This window comes from Tachyglossus aculeatus, chromosome 26 (genome assembly GCF_015852505.1).
Source record: "Tachyglossus aculeatus isolate mTacAcu1 chromosome 26, mTacAcu1.pri, whole genome shotgun sequence".
NCBI classification, from domain to species: domain Eukaryota; kingdom Metazoa; phylum Chordata; class Mammalia; order Monotremata; family Tachyglossidae; genus Tachyglossus; species Tachyglossus aculeatus.
In genome coordinates this window covers 7,379,927-7,398,221 of record NC_052091.1, presented here as the reverse complement: position 1 = coordinate 7,398,221, position 18,295 = coordinate 7,379,927, and the positions used below count along the sequence as shown (strand labels likewise).

Below are 18,295 nucleotides of genomic sequence, written 5' to 3'. Positions count from 1 at the left end.
TAGCTTTAATCCTATTTGTTCTGATGACTTGACACCTGTCCGCATGTTTTGTCTCCCCTTTCTAGACCGCGAGCCCGTTGTTGGGTCGGGACCGTCTCTATACTCATTCACTCAATTGTATCTACTGAGCGCTTATATGTTTCCAGCTTGTACCTCCCAAGCGCTTAGCATCGTGCTCTGCACACAGTAAGCACTCAATAAATACGACTGAATGAATGAGCAGACACACGTAACTTGTCCCTTTTATATAAAAATAGGTTTATTTCCTGCTTAATCACACAAATACTGTCCTTCGTTCCTGTGAAAGCGGGCCGGGTTGTTTTAAGGGCTAAAATGTTACCGTCGTAAAAACAAATTAGCGAACGGATCCGACTGGAAATCGACGGGGTCTGGGTCCCAAGAGTCTGCCGACGTTCACCGAACACCTTGGAATGAGGTTTCCAGGAAGTCACGTGCGTGAGGGGCTGTTTTTTCCCCCCCCCTATATACTCAGCGCACCGTTACACAGCAACAACTGTGGTTCTCCCCGCTGCCTCTGCTTCGGCTGGAGTTTGAGGGTCCGGAACCGGCAGGCCCCGGGCTGGGCCCGGGGATTCTGCTGGAACCACGGGTGCAGGTATCCGTTGTAGAAGTCGGCGGCCGTCAGCTTCTTCTTGAGGATCACGGCCCGGACGCCGACCCAGCCGTCCTACGCAGAACAGACGACGGGGAATTACGTGGCAGAGGAGACTTGGCCCGTACTGATTTATACCAACCAACCACGACAATCACCTCGCACCCCGGACAGAGCGAAAGCACCCCCGCTTCCCTCACCGGGTGTGAAACCTCCCCAGCCCCACACATCAGTCTTGTAGACTGTGAGCCCACCGTTGGGTAGGGACTGTCTCTATATGTTGCCAACTTGTACCTCCCAAGCGCTTAGTACAGTGCTCTGCACACAGTAAGCGCTCAATAAATACGATTGATGATGATCACGAGGAAAAGTTCCCTCGCCCCACCCTCTAGAACGTAAATCCTTCGCGGGCAGGAAACTGTCACTTCTTTTGTGTTGTACTTTGGTGTTGACTGTGAGCCCGTTGTTGGGTAGGGACCGTCTCTATATGTTGCCAACTTGGACTTCCCAAGCGCTTAGTCCAGTGCTCTGCACACAGTAAGCGCTCAATAAATACAACTGAATGAATGAATGAATGTTGGGGAGAGACCGTCTCTATATGTTGCCAACTTGTACTTGCCAAGCACTTAGTCCAGTGCTCTGCACACAGTAAGCGCTCAATAAATACAATTGAATGAATGAATTGTCCTCTCCCAAGTGCTTAGTACAGTGTTTTGTAGAATAATAATAATAATAATGGCATTTCTTAAGGGCTTACTATGTGCAAAGCACTGTTTTAAGCGCTGGGGGGGATGCAAGGTGATCAGGTTGTCCCACGTGGGGCTCACAGTCTTCATCCCCATTTTACAGATGACGGAACTGAAGCTCAGAGAAGTGACTTGCCCAAGGTCACACAGCAGACAAGTGGCAGAGCCGGGATTAGAACCCATGACCTCTGGCTACCAAGCCCGGGCTCTTTCCACTGAGCCACGCTGCTTCTTTATTTTATTTTAAATTTATATTGTATTCTCTACTGCATCTATTGTATACAATAAGCGCTCAAAAAATACGACAATGAATGAATGAATTCTCAAGGGCTTAGTACAGTGCACTGCACCCATTGGGCACTCAATAAATGGGATTCCTATGACAACTAATGCGCTGTAATTGTATGTATTTGAAGAGAAGAAGCATGGCTCAGTGGAAAGAGCACAGGCTTGGAGTCAGAGGTCGTGGGTTCAAATCCCGGCTCTGCCAATGATCAGCTGTGTGATTTTGGGCAAGTCAACTTCACTTCTCTGGGCCTCAGTTCCCTCATCTGGAAAATGGGGATTAAGACTGTGAGCCCCTGTGGGACAACTTTATCACCTTGTAACCTCCCCAGCGCTTACAACAGTGCTTTGCACGTAGTAAGCGCTTAATAAATGTCATTATTACTATTACCAACTCTGTTGTGCTGTATTTTCCCAAGCCTTTGGTACAGTGCTCTGCACACAGAAAGTGCTCAATAAATACCATTGATTGATTATTGATTAATTATCAATCAGTCATCTTCTAGATTGTGAGCCCACTGTTGGGTAGGGACTGTCTCTATATGTTGCCAACTTGCACTTCCCAAGTGCTTAGTACAGTGCTCTGCACACAGTAATCGCTCAATAAATACCATTGACTGATTAACCACTGAGGGTGAGGGGAAATCAATCCCGAAGATAAACGATCCCAGGTGCATTCATAGTAAAACCAGTCCCAAAAGATGACAAGGAGAAAACGGCACCTTGCAACGAACTAGCAATGTCTGTGACGGCTTGTGATACGTCAGGGATCCTGGAAGGACATCCTGTCCTGATGATTTCTGATCTGCCAAAAGAGAGAGAAAAAAGTCCTTTTTACCCTGCAGGTGTTCCAATGAAAAAGGACACTGCTGCCCTACGTTAGCTCTTTGGGATTCCAGTTAATAATAATGACTCCTGCCTTCCCAGACTGAGCCCCTTCCTTCCTCTCCCCCTTGTCCCCCTCTCCATCCCCCCCATCTTACCTCCTTCTCTTCCCCACAGCACCTGTATATATGTTTGTACATATTTATTACTCCATTCATTTTACTTGTACATATCTATTCTATTTATTTTATTTTGTTAGTATGTTTGGTTTTGTTCTCTGTCTCCCCCTTTTAGACTGTGAGCCCTCTGTTGGGTAGGGACTGTTTCTATATGTTGCCAACGTGTACTTCCCAAGCGCTTAGTACAGTGCTCTGCACACAGTAAGCGCTCAATACGATTGATTGATTTTGTGGAAGGTTTAATTGCTCGCAGCGTGGCCTGGCGGAAAGAGCAAAGACTCGGGAGTCAGAGGACCTAGGTTCTAATCCCGGCTCTGCCACTTGTCTGCTGTGTGGCCTTGGGTAAATCTCTTCACTTCTCTGGGCCTCAGTTACCCCGTCTGTAAAACGGGGATTCGACGGCTGTTCTTCCTCCTACTTGCACTGTGATGGGGCAGGGACCGTGTCCAAACTGATTGTCTTGCATCTACCCCAGTGCTGAGCTCAGCACGGGGCAAACCCATTACAGTGCCCCATTGTACAGGTGGGGAAACCGAGGCCTAGGAAGGTTAAGTGACTTGCCCAAGGAATCAAGGGGGAAGGGCTGGTAGGGGTGGGGAATTCTCCCTCAGCCAACTGGACTCCCCGTTCAGGAACACACCGAGCCTGAAGGCGCTTCTGGAAAATCCGGGGACCCCCCCGGCACTTACCGCAGGGACGGGGGAAAGCCTGAAACGAGTGTGATGAATCCGGCCAAGGAAGGTCTCCGCGCAGCCTAATTATTCCCGTGGTCTCAATGGGCTCAGATTCCCTGAGGACAGGGAATTCCCGGGTCCAATCTGGACCAGGAGCCTTGGCTCCTCCTGATCCCCCAACCCAGGGGGATCCCTCCCACAGAAACACGTCCCAGTCCACGGGTAAAACCTCCCCCTTTTCGCTGCCACCCCATCATCTGGAAAGCTCGTTGGGAGGCAGGGAATACGTCTCTATTGTTCTAGTGTACTCTCCCAAGCGCTTAGTACAGTGCTCTGCACCTAGGAAGCGCTCAATAAAAACGTCTGAATGAATGAGTGAGTACCGGCGAGAGCTGGGCTATTGCGGACATCCACCAAATCCAGAAGTTTGACGGTACTGTCCATCCAGACCGTCTGCAGTGGCATCTGCAAAACCAACACGAGGAGGGCATGAGAAAGACGCTCATCCACCCCAACGCCCGCCACTTGAACACGGCCCCTCGCCTCCTGTGACTCCGGGTCACGGGGCCCGGCCGCTCTCTGGAGCGAAGGTGACGGAGGCTCAGGTGATGAGATTTTAGCAGGCCTTCGCGGAATATGGACCCACACAAAAGGTCAAAGATTTCCTTCTAAAGGTTATTTACGCCTCCCACCTGATGCGCCGGACCCGGTGATCCTGAGTCTCCAATTATTAAGCCCAAACACACAAAATCCAAGTGATGTGGCTGTCGATATTAGACGATTCTCTCCCCGCACACTGCAGCTTGCTGAGGTGGGGGGCCCTTTCGGAGCACTCAGATCAATCAATGATATTTACTGTGAGCACAGCCCTAAGCACTTGGGAAAGCACGATACGACAGAGTTGACAGACGCGTGATCCCTGCCCACAAGGAAATTAAAGGCAACAGAGGACTTTGATATCTGCCTTGGTTGGTTCAGGTTTGAGCAGTCATTAAATCGCTTGAAAACCAGTGACAGTTAATTAGAGAATCAAAGACTCTAATCCCAGCTCTGCCACTTGTCTGCTGGGTGACCTTGGGAGGTCACGTCACTTCTCTGCGCCTCGGTTAATCCATCTGTAAAAGGGGAATTAAGACTGGGAGCCCCACGGGAGATACGGACTCTGTCCATATCCTCTACTACCCCAGCGCTTAGTGCCTGGAACATAGTAAGCGCTTAAAGAACTCCATTTAAAAAAAACAAGAGAGACTTCGTAAGCTAAGAGCTACCGAATCTTTGCTCCTATCTAAAAGAACCGTTTTCATCTCCGCATCATATTCTCCCTTTCAGGGTTTGTTACGTCATCTCTCATCCCCACGCCTTCCCCACCTCCTCCTTCTCGAAAAGCATTTCTGGCCATGGATAAGCCACGGCGTGGCTGATTCGAGTGACGTTCTCCCCCGAAAACGGAGGGCAGAGGAGGGTCCCCGGGGGGTTAAGCCACAGATCGGGGCCAGCGAGGGTCATCTCAGGGCCCGTCTCTGTGGGCAGCTGGATCTCCGCTCGGCCTTCGGTGGGAGGTTCCTTGTGGGCGGTGAATGCGTCTGTTACAGCGTTGTGTTGTCCTCTCCCGGGACACAGTCAGCGGTCAATCGATATGACTGATGGATTCATCGATTGAGACATCCCACCTCCCCATCCCACGCTCCTCCCGGCCTCGGGTCCCGCCACCGGTTCGCCCTTTTGTGTCCCGACAGCCAGGATTAACGGGGCTCCGGAAACCTTTTCGCTGGCTACTCAGAAAGCTGCCCGCCCTCCCCTTTCAAAGAGCCGGACAGCTGATGGACAGGTGCTTGCGAGGAGGTTCCCAGCGCGGCTCAGTGGAAAGAGCCCAGGCTTGGGAGTCAGAGGTCATGGGTTCTAATCCCGGTTCCGGGACTTGTCAGCTGTGTGACTTTGGGCTAATCACTTCACTTCTCTGTGCCTCGGTTCCCTCATCTGTAAAACGGGGATTAAGAATGTGAGCCCCACGTGGCACAACCTGATCGCCTTGAATCCTCCCCAGCGCTTAGAGCAGTGCTTGGCAAAAGCCATTATTATTATTATTCCCAAGTGGAGTCTACGGGGTCTGCGGCTTACGATGCAGCCGACGGCCCGCTGCAGCCGCAAAATCTGCTCCGGGGTCTGCTCTTCCCAGTTTATGCACCTCAGGGCTGCGGAGATCTTCGGCGCTACAAAATAAAAACAATTCCGCAGTGAGCCCGCGGGAGCCGGGGAATGTGGGCCCCGGTGCTCTCGCAAATGCTCGGACGATGGGTGGTGCTCAGTAGATATCCCCCCAGTGACGGGGAGCTGGTGTTATCTAAACATTTTCACGACAAGGTGGCGGCTACCAAATCAAGCGGAAGACATCAGTGTTATGGCGCGGTTGACTCCCTCCAGCTTTTTACTTCCAGAGTGGAGGGGTGGAGAGACGTGGGTTCTGGTCTCGACTCTGCCACTGGCCTGTCGTGTGACCTTGGACAAGTCCCTTCGACTTTCTGGGCCTCGGTTTCCTCATCTATAAAATGGCGGGGAGGTAGTCTGAGTCCCCTGTGGAAAACGGTCTGTATCTGATCTGATTGTTGTATAAAATATATGACATATAAAAATGATATGTGTATAAAAATATATTAGCAGTAGACGACTACTACTACTACTACTACTACTACTACCACTACTACTACTACCACCACTACTACTACTACTACTACTACTACACTTCTAATATATTTTTTACGTGCTTACTATATGCTAAAAACAGGCCTGGGGCAGGGACGAGTTAATCAGGTCGGGTCCCTGTCCCATTTGTCTTACGGTCTAAGTAGGAGGGAGAAAACAGGTACTGAATCCCCATTTTACAACTGAGGAAACTGAGGCCCAGAGCAGTGAATGACTTGCCCAAGGGTCCCTAGCAAGCAATTGACAGATATGGGATTAGAAGCCAGGTCCTCTGATTTTCAGGCCCGGGATCAGTGGCTCAGTCATGGGTTCAAATCCCGGCTCCACCACTTGTCAGCCGTGTGACTTTGGGCAAGTCACTTCACTTCTCTGTGCCTCAGTTCTCTCATCTGTAAAATGGGGATTAAGACTGTGAGCCCCACGTGGGACAACCTTGATTATCTTGTATCCCCCCAGGGCATGGCGCGTAGTAAGTGCTTAACAAATACCAACATTATTTATTACTTATTTTCCACCAGCTTCTCATCTACCTGCCCCAGCTGCAGAGCTTGACACTGTATTGAATGTTGCGCGCTACTCATCCATTCGTTCAATCGTATTTATTGAGCACCACATAAGGTCAACGTAGGGAAAGGCATCAAACGTTGAGAAACCAGTACTTACCCAGCGTCACTCCATCTTTTGGCTGAGGCCTTTTATTGTTTAAACTTTCAGGCAAGTTTCTCAAAACCGAAAGGAGCTAGGAACAAAGAAGAGGCAAATCCAAGACCAGTGGGATGGTAAAACGGGGGCTGAATTAACTGCAGGTTTGCTGCACAGATCTGAGACCCCCAAACTTTTCAGGGTTAAGTGGTCCGTGGAGCCTCCCGACACGTCTCTTCGGGCTGGAGGGACCTCCCAGGTAGCTCTGAACAGCCCTAAACGTTTTGGGGCGGAATCAGAAAATTAAATCTGAGGGTGATTCCAATGAGTATAATTCTGGACTCCCCGCATCGCCTCTTATCAAAACCGCATCCTGAAAGCTTCTTTTCTCCCACAAAAAATCCCGTCCTTATGGGGAACCCCTGCGCTTCATAGGAGGCGGGTTATTTGGAAGACGCTCACCATGGTAGCCCCCAACTTCGACAATATGGCTTCCAGGTCCTTGGCTGTGCACAGGGGAGGGACAGCGATGGATTCCTGCTTGACAATCGGACCGACGTCAAACCTAGCCGACGGGCAGGAGGGAAAGGCGGTTAAGGCGGCCCACCTGCTGCCCGGCTCCTGCTAGCTACCCCGACTGCAGGAAAAAGCACAAAAAGTGTCACCGTTGGGCACAGAGAACTCAAGGGGTGATGCCAGGGAGAGCACCCAGTTTGGGTGAGAGCTGGCCAACTTGGTCTGTTCCTTCACTCAAAATTTCAAGAGGAGAAATGTAGGATCCCTATCCAGGATGCCCCCGTCTAGACTGCAAGCTCACTGTGGGCAGGGAATGTGTCTGTTTATTGTTACACTGTACTGTCCCAAGTGCTTAGCACAGTTCTCTGCACAGAGTAAGCGCTCAGTAAATACGACTGAAAGAAGAAGCCGCAAATAAGCAGCAAAATGGTTAAGAAATACTCTGTTCACTACCCAAAGCAACTCCAATACGCAGAAACCACTGTACAAACCCAGGACGCCGATCGATGACTCTCCTACTCTTCATTTCCGAGAGAAAAATGGTTTCTTATTTACGAGTCTTTTAAAAGAGAGAAATCAAAGCGGGCCCGCCTTTCTGTGGAATTGAAAGCTGACGTCACCTTAGCGCTCGAACCATTAAGAATCTATCAGAGCGGTTCGCAAGACCGCTTAAGAAAAGCATCACTTCTGCCCAAACACCCATCCTGGTCATCACTTAAAGAAAGGAAGTCGGAGGTACCTTTTAGGTTTTATCTGCATAATGGTCACGCCGGTGACTGCATCTCCGTGGAGAATGGTGTGGATGACGGGGGCGGGCCCACGCCACCTCGGGAGGTAACTGGGATGCACGTTCAAAACGCCGCTGAATTAGAGAATTTTAAAATCAGTAATGACCTTGGGCTCGCCGCTCTGCTGCTCTCGTGCTATCTGCCGCACTACGGCAGCCTGATGTTTCTATACGGAGAACGTAACGGCATGTAAACTCTTTAACGGCATCGTGACGAGAGGCTTTGGAAAGCTGACAGTCTAAAAGCACCATCGCCAGTGACTACTTGGCGCTCCAAAGACCATTCGCAGTTAGCCTCTTGTGAGAACAAGTGAAGGACAGAGGTTTTTCAGAGCCCGACTTTCGCTCTCGTCGAACACGAGCCACGCGACCCGCGTCTTTCTAAAATCCACCCGGACAGAGCCTTCTGGAATTGTTCTTTTTAATGGACAGAACAAAGGGAAAGTTCCAGGGACTCCAATCTAGCCACTCTCGCTTTCCCGGTGGGATCTGTGGATCGTCGCTTCTCCTCCCCCGCGCCACGCGACTTACTATGGGAACCGCAGAATGAGGTCCTCGCTGAGAAGGCGGCCAAAGGAAGCCACGACTCCCACGTCGAACTCCCCCGAGCCCACGCTGGGCCACTCGTGGACTGGAAGCTGGGCTTGGACCGCGTAGTTTTTCACCGGCAGTCCCTTGGGCAAGCAGGAGGGCAACGTGACCACCTCCAGTTTCTCGATCAGCTGGTCTTCTTCATTCAGCCTGCGACAACAGGATGGAGATTGGGAAGCCACCGGTGAGACACTTCTCCGGGCCGAGAACGGCCAGGAGGAATCATTTATTCAAGAACATGGACATACAATTCTGTTGTGCTGTCAATAAACACTACTCTTTATTCTTTCATTCATTCATTCATTCAATCGTACTTCTTGAGCGCTTACTGTGTGCAGAGCACTGTACTAAGTGCTTGGGAAGTACAAGTCGGCAACATATCGAGACAGTCCCTACCCAATAACGGGCTCACAGGCTAGAAGGGGGAGACAGACAACAAAACAAAACACGCAGACAGGTGTCAAAATTGTCAGAACAAATACAATTAAAGCGATGTACACATCATTAACAAATAAATAGAATAGTAAATACGCACAAGTAAAATAAATAGAGTAATAATTCTGTACAAATATATACAAGTGCTGTGGGGAGGGGAAGGAGGTAGGGCGGGGGGGGGTGGGGAGGAGGAGAGGAAAAAAGGGGGCTCTCAATACAATCTGTATTGTACAGTCTGTACTGTCCTCTCCCAAGCGCTTAGTACAGTGCACTGCACACAGTAAGCGCTCAATAAATACGACTGACCGTGTCTGTTTTGTTGTTCTATTGTACTCTCCCAAGCGCTTACTACAGTGCTCCACACGCTGTAAGCACCCACTAAATACGACTGAATGAATGAATGAATGGGGGAAGGACGTCTTTAGCAGCAGCTTCGCGGGTCGGAAGAAGACTGAGGGGAGATGGGGAGGTGTTAGGCCATCTTCAAACCCCTACTACAGGTCTCCCGTGCCTAGCCTGGCGCTTAGCACAGTGCCTGGCACATCCCAGCTCTGCCACTTGTCAGCTGTGTGACTTTGGGCAAGTCACTTAACTTCTCTGGGCCTCGGTTACCTCATCTGCTAAATGGGGATGAAGACCGTGAGCCCCCCCCGTGGGACAACCTGATCATCTTGTATCCCCCCCAGCGCTTGGAACAGTGCTTTGCACATAGTAAGTGCTTAATACAGGCCATCCTCATTATAAGGAAGCAGCACGGCATAGTGCACAGAGCAGCGGCCTGTGAGTCCGAAGGAGCTGGGTTCTAATCCTGGCTCCGCTACTTGTCTGCTCTGGGACCTTGAGCAAGTCACTTCTCCGGGCCTCAGTTTCCTCATCTGTAAAAAAGTGATTGAGACTGTGAGCCCCATGAGGGACAGGGACCGCGTCCAACCCGATTTGCTTGTATCCGCCTAGATGCATAATATAGTGCCTAGCACATAGTAAGCGCTTAACAAATACCATAGTTATTATTATGTCCAACCCTATTTCCTTGTACCCACCCCAGCGCTTAGTCCAGCACCTGGTACAGAGTAAGGGCTAACAAATACCATAATTGCCAATTATTACTATTATGTCCAACCCAATTTTCCTGTATCCACCCCAGCGTTTAGTCCAGCGCCTGGCACATAGTAAGCGCTTACCAAATACCACCATTATTATCATTATTATGTCCAACCTGATTTCCTCGCATCCACCCCAGTGCTTAGTCCAGTGCCTGGCACATAGTACGTGCTTAACAAATACCACAATTACTAATTACCATTATTATGTCCAATCCAATTACTTGTATCCAACCCAGTGCGTAGTCCAGTGCCTGGCACATAGTAAGTGCTTAACAAATACCACAATTACTAATTACTATTATTATGTCCAATCCAATTACTTGTATCCAACCCAGTGCGTAGTCCAGTGCCTGGCACATAGTAAGTGCTTAACAAATACCACAATTACTAATTACTATTACTATGTCCAATCCAATTACTTGTATCCAACCCAGTGCGTAGTCCAGTGCCTGGCACATAGGAAGTTATTAACAAATACCACAATTACTAATTACTATTATTACGTCCAATCCAATTACTTGTATCCAACCCAGTGCGTAGTCCAGTGCCTGGCACATAGTAAGTTATTAACAAACACCACCATTACTAATTACTATTATTATGTCCAATCCAATTACTTGTATCCAACCCAGTGCGTAGTCCAGTGCTTGGCACATAGTGCTTAACAAATACCACAGCTACTAATTACTATTATTATGTCCAATCCAATTACTTGTAACCAACCCAGTGCGTAGTCCAGTGCCTGGCACATAGTAAGCATGTAACAAATACCATCATTGTTAATTATCATTATTATGATGTTCAACCCAATTTCCTTGTATCCACCCCAGCGCTTGATACAGTGCCTGGCACACAATAAGCGCTTAACAAATCCCATAATTATTAACTGTCGCCGAACTGTACTTTCCAATCGCTTAGTACAGAGCTCTGCCCACAGTTAGCGCTCAATAAATATGACTGAATGAACGAATAATAATAATTATTATTATGCCCAACCCAATTTCCTTGTATCCACTCCAGCGCTTAGTCCAGTGCCTGGCAGACAGTAAGCGCTTAAACACCACGGATATTATTATTTTAGTAAGTGCCTAACAGATACGACAATTAGGTCAATGACATGTCGGCGGGCGGCCCTCCCTGTCCAGCCTCTCTGAACTCTCGTTGCAGTCGGGGAAAATGTGTATTAGATAATAATAACGGCATTTATTAAGCGCTTACTATGTGTGAAGCACTGTTCTAAGCGCTGGGAGGAATACCCGCCCTACCCACTTCCCCTCCCCACGGCATTTGCATACATTTATACAGATTTATTACTCTATTCATTTTACTTGTACATATTTACTACTCTATTTTGTCAATGTTGTGCATATAGCTGTAATTCTATTTATTCTGACGGTTTTGACACCTGATCGCATGCTTTGTTTTGTCGTCTGTCTCCCCCTTCTAGACTGTGAGCCCGTCGTAGGGTAGGGACCATCTCTATGTTGCCAACTTGTACTTCCCAAGCACTTAGTCCAGTGCTCTGCTTACAGAAAGCGCTCAATAAATATGACTGAATGATGGAAATGCGGCGGAGCCATGACCTCTGACTCCCAAGCCCGGGCTCTTAATAATAATAATAATAATAATAATAATAATAACAATAACAATAATGATGGCATTTATTAAAGGCAAAGCACTGTTCTAAGTGCTGGGGAGGTTACAGGGTGATCAGAATGTCCCACTGGGGGCTCCCAGTCTTCATCCCCATTTTCCAGATGACGGAACGGAGGCCCAGAGAATAATAATGATGACATTTATTAAGCGCTTACTATGTGCCAAGCACTATTCTAAGCGCTGGGGGGGGGGGGGATACAAGGTAATCAGGTTGTCCCACGGGGGGCTCACAGTCTTCACCCCCATTTTCCAGATGAGGTAACTGAGGCCCAGAGAATAATAATGATGGCATTTATTAAGCGCTTACTATGTGCCAAGCACTGTTCTAAGCGCTGGGGGGATACAAGGTAATCAGGTTGTCCCCCGTGGGGCTCAGTCTTCATCCCCATTTTATAGATGAGGGAACTGAGGCCCAGAGAAGTGAAGTGACTTGCCCAAAGTCACACAGCTGCCAAGTGGCGGAGCCGGGATTTGAACCCATGACCTCTGACTCCAAAGCCCGGGCTCTTTCCACTGAGCCACCTAGATGCATAATACAATGCCTGGCGCGTTGTAAGCGCTTAACAAATACCATGGTTGTTATTATGTCCAACCCTATTTCCTTGTATCCACCACAGTGCTTGGTCCACGCCTGGCACACAGTAAGCGCTTAACCTTCCCCCCGCCTTACCTCCTTCCCCTCCCCACAGCACCTGTATATATGTATATATGTTTGTACGGATTTATTATTCTACTTATTTATTTATTTTACTTGTACATATTTACTATTCTATTTATTTTATTTTGTTAATATGCTTTGTCGTCTATCTCCCCCTTCTAGACTGTGAGCCCGCTGTTGGGTAGGGACCGTCTCTCTACGTTGCCAACTTGGACTTCCCAAGCGCTTAGTACAGTGCTCTGCATACAGTAAGCACTCAATAAATACGACTGAATGAATGAATAACAAATATTGCAGAGAAGCAGCGTGGCTCGGTGGAAAGAGCCCGGGCTTTGGAGTCAGAGGTGGTGAGTTCAAATCCCGGCTCCGCCAATTGTCAGCTGGGTGACTTTGGGCAAGTCGCTTCACTTTCATTCAGTCATTCAATCGTATTTATTGAGCGCTTACTGTGTGCAGAGCACTGTACTAAGCGCTTGGGAAGTCCAAGTTGGCAACATCTAGAGACGGTCCCTACCCAACAGTGGGCTCACAGTCTAGAAGGGGGGGACGGAGAACAAAACAAAACATATTAACAGAATAAAATAAATAGAATAAATATGTACAAATAAAATAAATAAATAGAGTAATAAATACATACGAACATATATACATATATACAGGTGCTGTGGGGAGGGGAAGGAGGTAAAGTGGAGGGGATGGGGAGGAGGGGAAGGCCAGGCACTTCTCTGGGCCTCGTCTGTAAAATGGGAATTAAGACGGTGAGCCTCACGTGGGGGGGCAACCTGATCGCCTTGTAACCTCCCCAGCGCTTAGAACAGTGCTTTGCACATAATAAGCGCTTAATAAATGTCATTATTATTATTATTAAGTACCATAATTATTAATTACTGTTATTGTGTCCAATCGAATAGCCACTGCTTCTCTTCCAAGTGCTTGGTCCAGTGTCCCGCCCAAAGTCAGCGCTCAGTAAATACGATTGAATGAATGAATAACAAATACCACAATAATTAATTACTATTATTGTGTCCAATCCAATGTCCATTGCTTCTCTCCCAAGCGCTTGGTCGAGCGTCCCGCCCACAGTCAGTGCTCAGTCAATACGATTGAATGAATGAATAAATAACAAATACCACAATAATTAATTACTATTATTGTGTCCAATCCAATGGCCGCTGCTTCTCTACCAAGTGCTTGGTCCAGCGTCCCGACCACAGTCAGCGCTCAGTAAATACAATTGAATGAATGAATGAATAACAAATACCCTAATTATCAATTACTATTATCGTGTCCAACCCAATGGCCGCTGCTTCTCTCCCAAGCGCCTGGTCCAGCGTTCTGCATAAATACAACTGAATGAATGAATGAATAACAAATACCACAATAATTAATTACTTTATTGTGTCCAACCCAATGGCTGCTGCTTCTCTCCCAAGCGCTTGGTCCAGCGTCCCGCCCACAGTCAGCGCTCAGTAAATACGATTGAAGAATGAATGAATGAATAACAAACACCCTAATAATTAATTACTATTATTGTGCCCACTCCTATGACCGCTGCTTCTCTCCCAAGCGCTTGGCCCAGCGTCCCGCCCACAGCCAGCGCTCAGTAAATACACTTGAACGAATGAATGAATAACAAATAATACGATTGAATGAATGAATAACAAATCCCTTAATAATTAATTACTATTATCGTGTCCAATCCAATGTCCATTGCTTCTCTCCCAAGCACTTGGTCGAGCGTCCTGCCCAGTCAGCGCTCAGTAAATACGACTGAATGAATGAATAGCAAACACCCTAATAATTAATTACTATTATTGTGTCCAATCCAATGTCCAATGCTTCTCTCCCAAGCGCTTAGTCCAGCGTCCTGCCCACAGTCAGTGCTCAGTAAATACAACTGAATGAATGAATGAATGAATAACAAATACCACAATAATTAATTACTATCATTGTGTCCAACCCAATGGCCAATGCTTCTCTCCCAAGCGCTTGGTTTAGCATCCCGCCCACAGTCAGCGCTCAGTAAATACGACTGAATGAATGAATAACAAACACCCTAATAATTAATTACTATTATCGTTTCCAATCCCATGTCCATCACTTCTCTCCCAAGCGCATGGTCGAGCGTCCTGCCCAGTCAGTGCTCAGTAAATACGATTGAATGAATGAATGAATAACAAACACCATAACAATTAATTACTATTATCGTGTCCAATCCAATGTCCATTGCTTCTCTCCCAAGTGCTTGGTCCAGCGTCCCGCCCACAGTCAGCGCTCAGTAAATACGACTGACTGAATGAATGAATAACAAATACCACAATAATTAATTACTATTATTGAGTCCAACCCAATGGCCGCTGCTTCTCTCCCAAGCGCTTGGTCCAGCGTCCCGCCCACAGTCAGCGCTCAGTAAATACGAATGAATGAATGAATAACAAATACCACAATTATTAATTGCTATTATTGTGTCCAATTCAATGGCCGCTGCTTCTCTCCCAAGCGCTTGGTCCAGCGTCCCGACCACAGTCAGCGCTCAGTAAATACGACTGAATGAATGAATGAATAACAAACACCCTAATAATTAATTACTATTATCGTGTCCAATCCAATGTCCATTGTTCCTCTCCCTAGCGCATGGTCCAGCGTCCTGCCCACAGTCAGCGCTCAGTAAATACCACTGAATGAATGAATGAATAACAAATACCACAATATTTAATTACTATTATCGTGCCCAACCCAACGGCCGCTGCTTCTCTCCCAAGCGCTTGGTCCAGCGTCCCGCCCACAGTCAGCGCTCAGTAAATACGATTGAATGAATGAATAACAAATACCACAATAATTAATTACTATTATTGTGCCCACTCCAACGGCCGCTGCTTCTCTCCCAAGTGCTTGGTCGAGTGTCCCGCCCACAGTCAGCGCTCAGTAAATACAACTGAATGAATGAAGGAATAACAAATACCACAATAATTAATTACTATTATTGCGTCCAATTCAATGGCCGCTGCTTCTCTCCCAAGCGCTTGGTCCAGCGTCCTGCCCACAGTCAGCGCTCAGTAAACACGACTGAATGAATGAATGAATGAATAACAAACACCCTAATAATCAATTACTATTATCGTGTCCAATCCAATGTCCACTGCTTCTCTCCCAAGCGCTTGACCCAGCGTCCTGCCCACAGTCAGCGCTCAGTAAATACGATTAAATGACTGACTGAATAACAACTACTACAATACTCAATTACTGTTATTGTGCCCACTCCAATGGCCGCTGCTTCTCTCCCAAGCGCTTGGTCGAGCGTCCTGCCCACAGTCAGCGCTCAGTAAATACGATTGAATGAATGAATGAATGAATAACAAACACCCTAATAATTAATTACTATTATTGTGCCCACTCCAATGGCTGCTGCTTCTCTCCCAAGCGCTTGGTCCAGCGTCCCGCCCACAGTCAGCGCTCAGTAAATACACTTGAATGAATGAATGACAAATAATACGATTGAATGAATAACAAACACCCTAATAATTAATTACTATTATCGTGTCCAATCCAATGTCCACTGCTTCTCTCCCAAGCGCTTGGTCGAGCGTCCTGCCCACAGTCAGCACTCAGTAAATACAACTGAATGAATGAATGAATAACAAACACCCAAGTAATTAATTACTATTATCGTGTCCAATCCAATGTCCACTGTTTCTCTCCCAAGCGCTTGGTCCAGCGTCCCGCCCACAGTCAGCGCTCAGTAAATACGACTGAATGAATGAATGAATGAATAACAAACACCCTAATAATCAATTACTATTATTGTGTCCAATCCAATGTCCATTGCTTCTCTCCCAAGCGCTTGGTCCAGCGTCCTGCCCACAGTCAGCGCTCAGTAAATACCACTGAATGAATGAATAACAAATACCACAATATTTAATTACTATTATCGTGTCCAACCCAATGGCCGCTGCTTCTCTCCCAAGCACTTGGTCCAGCGTCCCGCCCACAGTCAGCGCTCAGTAAATACGACTGAATGAATAAGAAATACCACAATAATTAAGTACTATCATTGTGTCCAACCCAATGGCTGCTGCTTCTCTCCCCAGCGCTTGGTCCAGCGTCCTGCCCACAGTCAGCGCTCAGTAAATACCACTGAATGAATGAATGAATAACAAATACCACAATAATTAACTACTATTATCGTGTCCAATCCAATGTCCATCGCTTCTCTCCCAAGCGCTCGGTCCAGCATCCCGCCCACAGTCAGCGTCAGTAAATACACTTGAATGAATGAATGACAAACAATACGATTGAATGAATGAATAACAAACCCCCTAATAATTAATTACTATTATCGTGTCCAATCCAATGTCCATTGCTTCTCTCCCAAGCGCTTGCTGCAGCGTCCTGCCCACAGTCAGCGCTCAGTAAATACGATTGAATGAATGAATGAACAACAAATACCACAATAATTAATTACTATTATCGTGTCCAATCCAATGTCCATAGCTCCTCTCCCAAGCGCTTGGTCCAGCGTCCTGCCCACAGTCAGTGCTCAGTAAATACGACTGAATGAATGAATGAATAACAAATACCACAATATTTAATTACTATTATCGTGTCCAACCCAATGGCCGCTGCTTCTCTCCCAAGCGCTTGGTCCAGCGTCCCGCCCACAGTCAGCGTCAGTAAATACACTTGAATGAATGAATGACAAATAATACGATTGAATGAATGAATAACAAACCCCCTAATAATTAATTACTATTATCGTGTCCAATCCAATGTCCATTGCTTCTCTCTCAAGCGCTTGGTCCAGCGTCCTGCCCACAGTCAGCGCTCAGTAAATACAACTGAATGAATGAATGAATAACAAATACCACAATAATTAACTACTATTATCGTGTCCAATCCAATGTCCACTGCTTCTCTCCCAAGCGCTTGGTCCAGCGTCCTGCCCACAGTCAGCACTCAGTAAATACAACTGAATGAATGAATGAATAACAAATACCACAATATTTAATTACTATTATTGTGCCCACTCCAACGGCCTCTGCTTCTCTCCCAAGCGCTTGGTCCAGCGTCCTGCCCACAGTCAGCGCTCAGTAAATACAACTGAATGAATGAATGAATGAATAACAAATACCACAATATTTAATTACTATTATTGCGCCCACTCCAGCGGCCGCTGCTTCTCTCCCAAGCGCTTGGTCCAGCGTCCCGCCCACAGTCAGCGCTCAGTAAATACGCTTGAATGAATGAATGAATAACAAATAATACGACTGAATGAATGAATAACAACCCCCCTAATGATTAATTACTATTATCGGGTCCAATCCAATGGCCGCTGCTTCTCTCCGAAGCGCTCGGTCGAGCGGCCTGCCCCTCAGTGAGCGCTGACTGACGAGAGGCTGCCTGACAGGATGACCTTTGACCCCGCGTCGTCGTCGTCGTCGCGGGCGGTACCTGGCGCGGCTCAGGGCCCGCAGGGCGTCTCGGGCGAAGCGGTCGGTGCCGAAGAAGAGCAGCCTCCAGGGCGGCCGTTCCCGCGTCCGGGCGTCGGGGCAGTGCCCGACCCGAGCCCGCCGGGGCCCCGCCGGCACCGACGGGCCCAGGCCCTGCCCTCCACACGCGCAGGCCCGCACCAGCGCCCTCATCGCCCAAGAGCGCATGCGCGCGCCGCCAACGGGCCCCGCCCCACACCGCGCACGCGCAGCCAGGAGGACCCACCCGTCGCGCGCATGCGCACGCCGCCAGGCGAGTCCCTCCCCACACCGCGCACGCGCAGTCAATCAATCAATCAATCAATCAATCGTATTTATTGAGCGCTTACTATGTGCAGAGCACTGTACTAAGCGCTTGGGAAGTACAAATTGGCATCACATAGAGACAGTCCCTGCCCA

The 18,295-nt window shown here is 47.9% G+C and overlaps 1 protein-coding gene across 1 annotated transcript; it reads right to left on the bottom strand.

Moving 5' to 3' along the window:
• Nucleotides 1-237: 237 nt before the first annotated feature.
• MTFMT (mitochondrial methionyl-tRNA formyltransferase) lies at nucleotides 238-18,049 on the bottom strand. Its single transcript, XM_038766988.1, has 9 exons — nucleotides 17,859-18,049; nucleotides 8,499-8,708; nucleotides 7,920-8,042; nucleotides 7,127-7,229; nucleotides 6,686-6,761; nucleotides 5,441-5,532; nucleotides 3,706-3,787; nucleotides 2,367-2,449; nucleotides 238-688 (listed from the first exon to the last, which is right to left on the bottom strand). Exons 1-9 carry the CDS (start codon nucleotides 18,047-18,049, stop codon nucleotides 482-484), a joined length of 1,167 nt encoding a protein of 388 aa, XP_038622916.1. The 3' UTR covers nucleotides 238-481.
• Nucleotides 18,050-18,295: the final 246 nt, after the last annotated feature.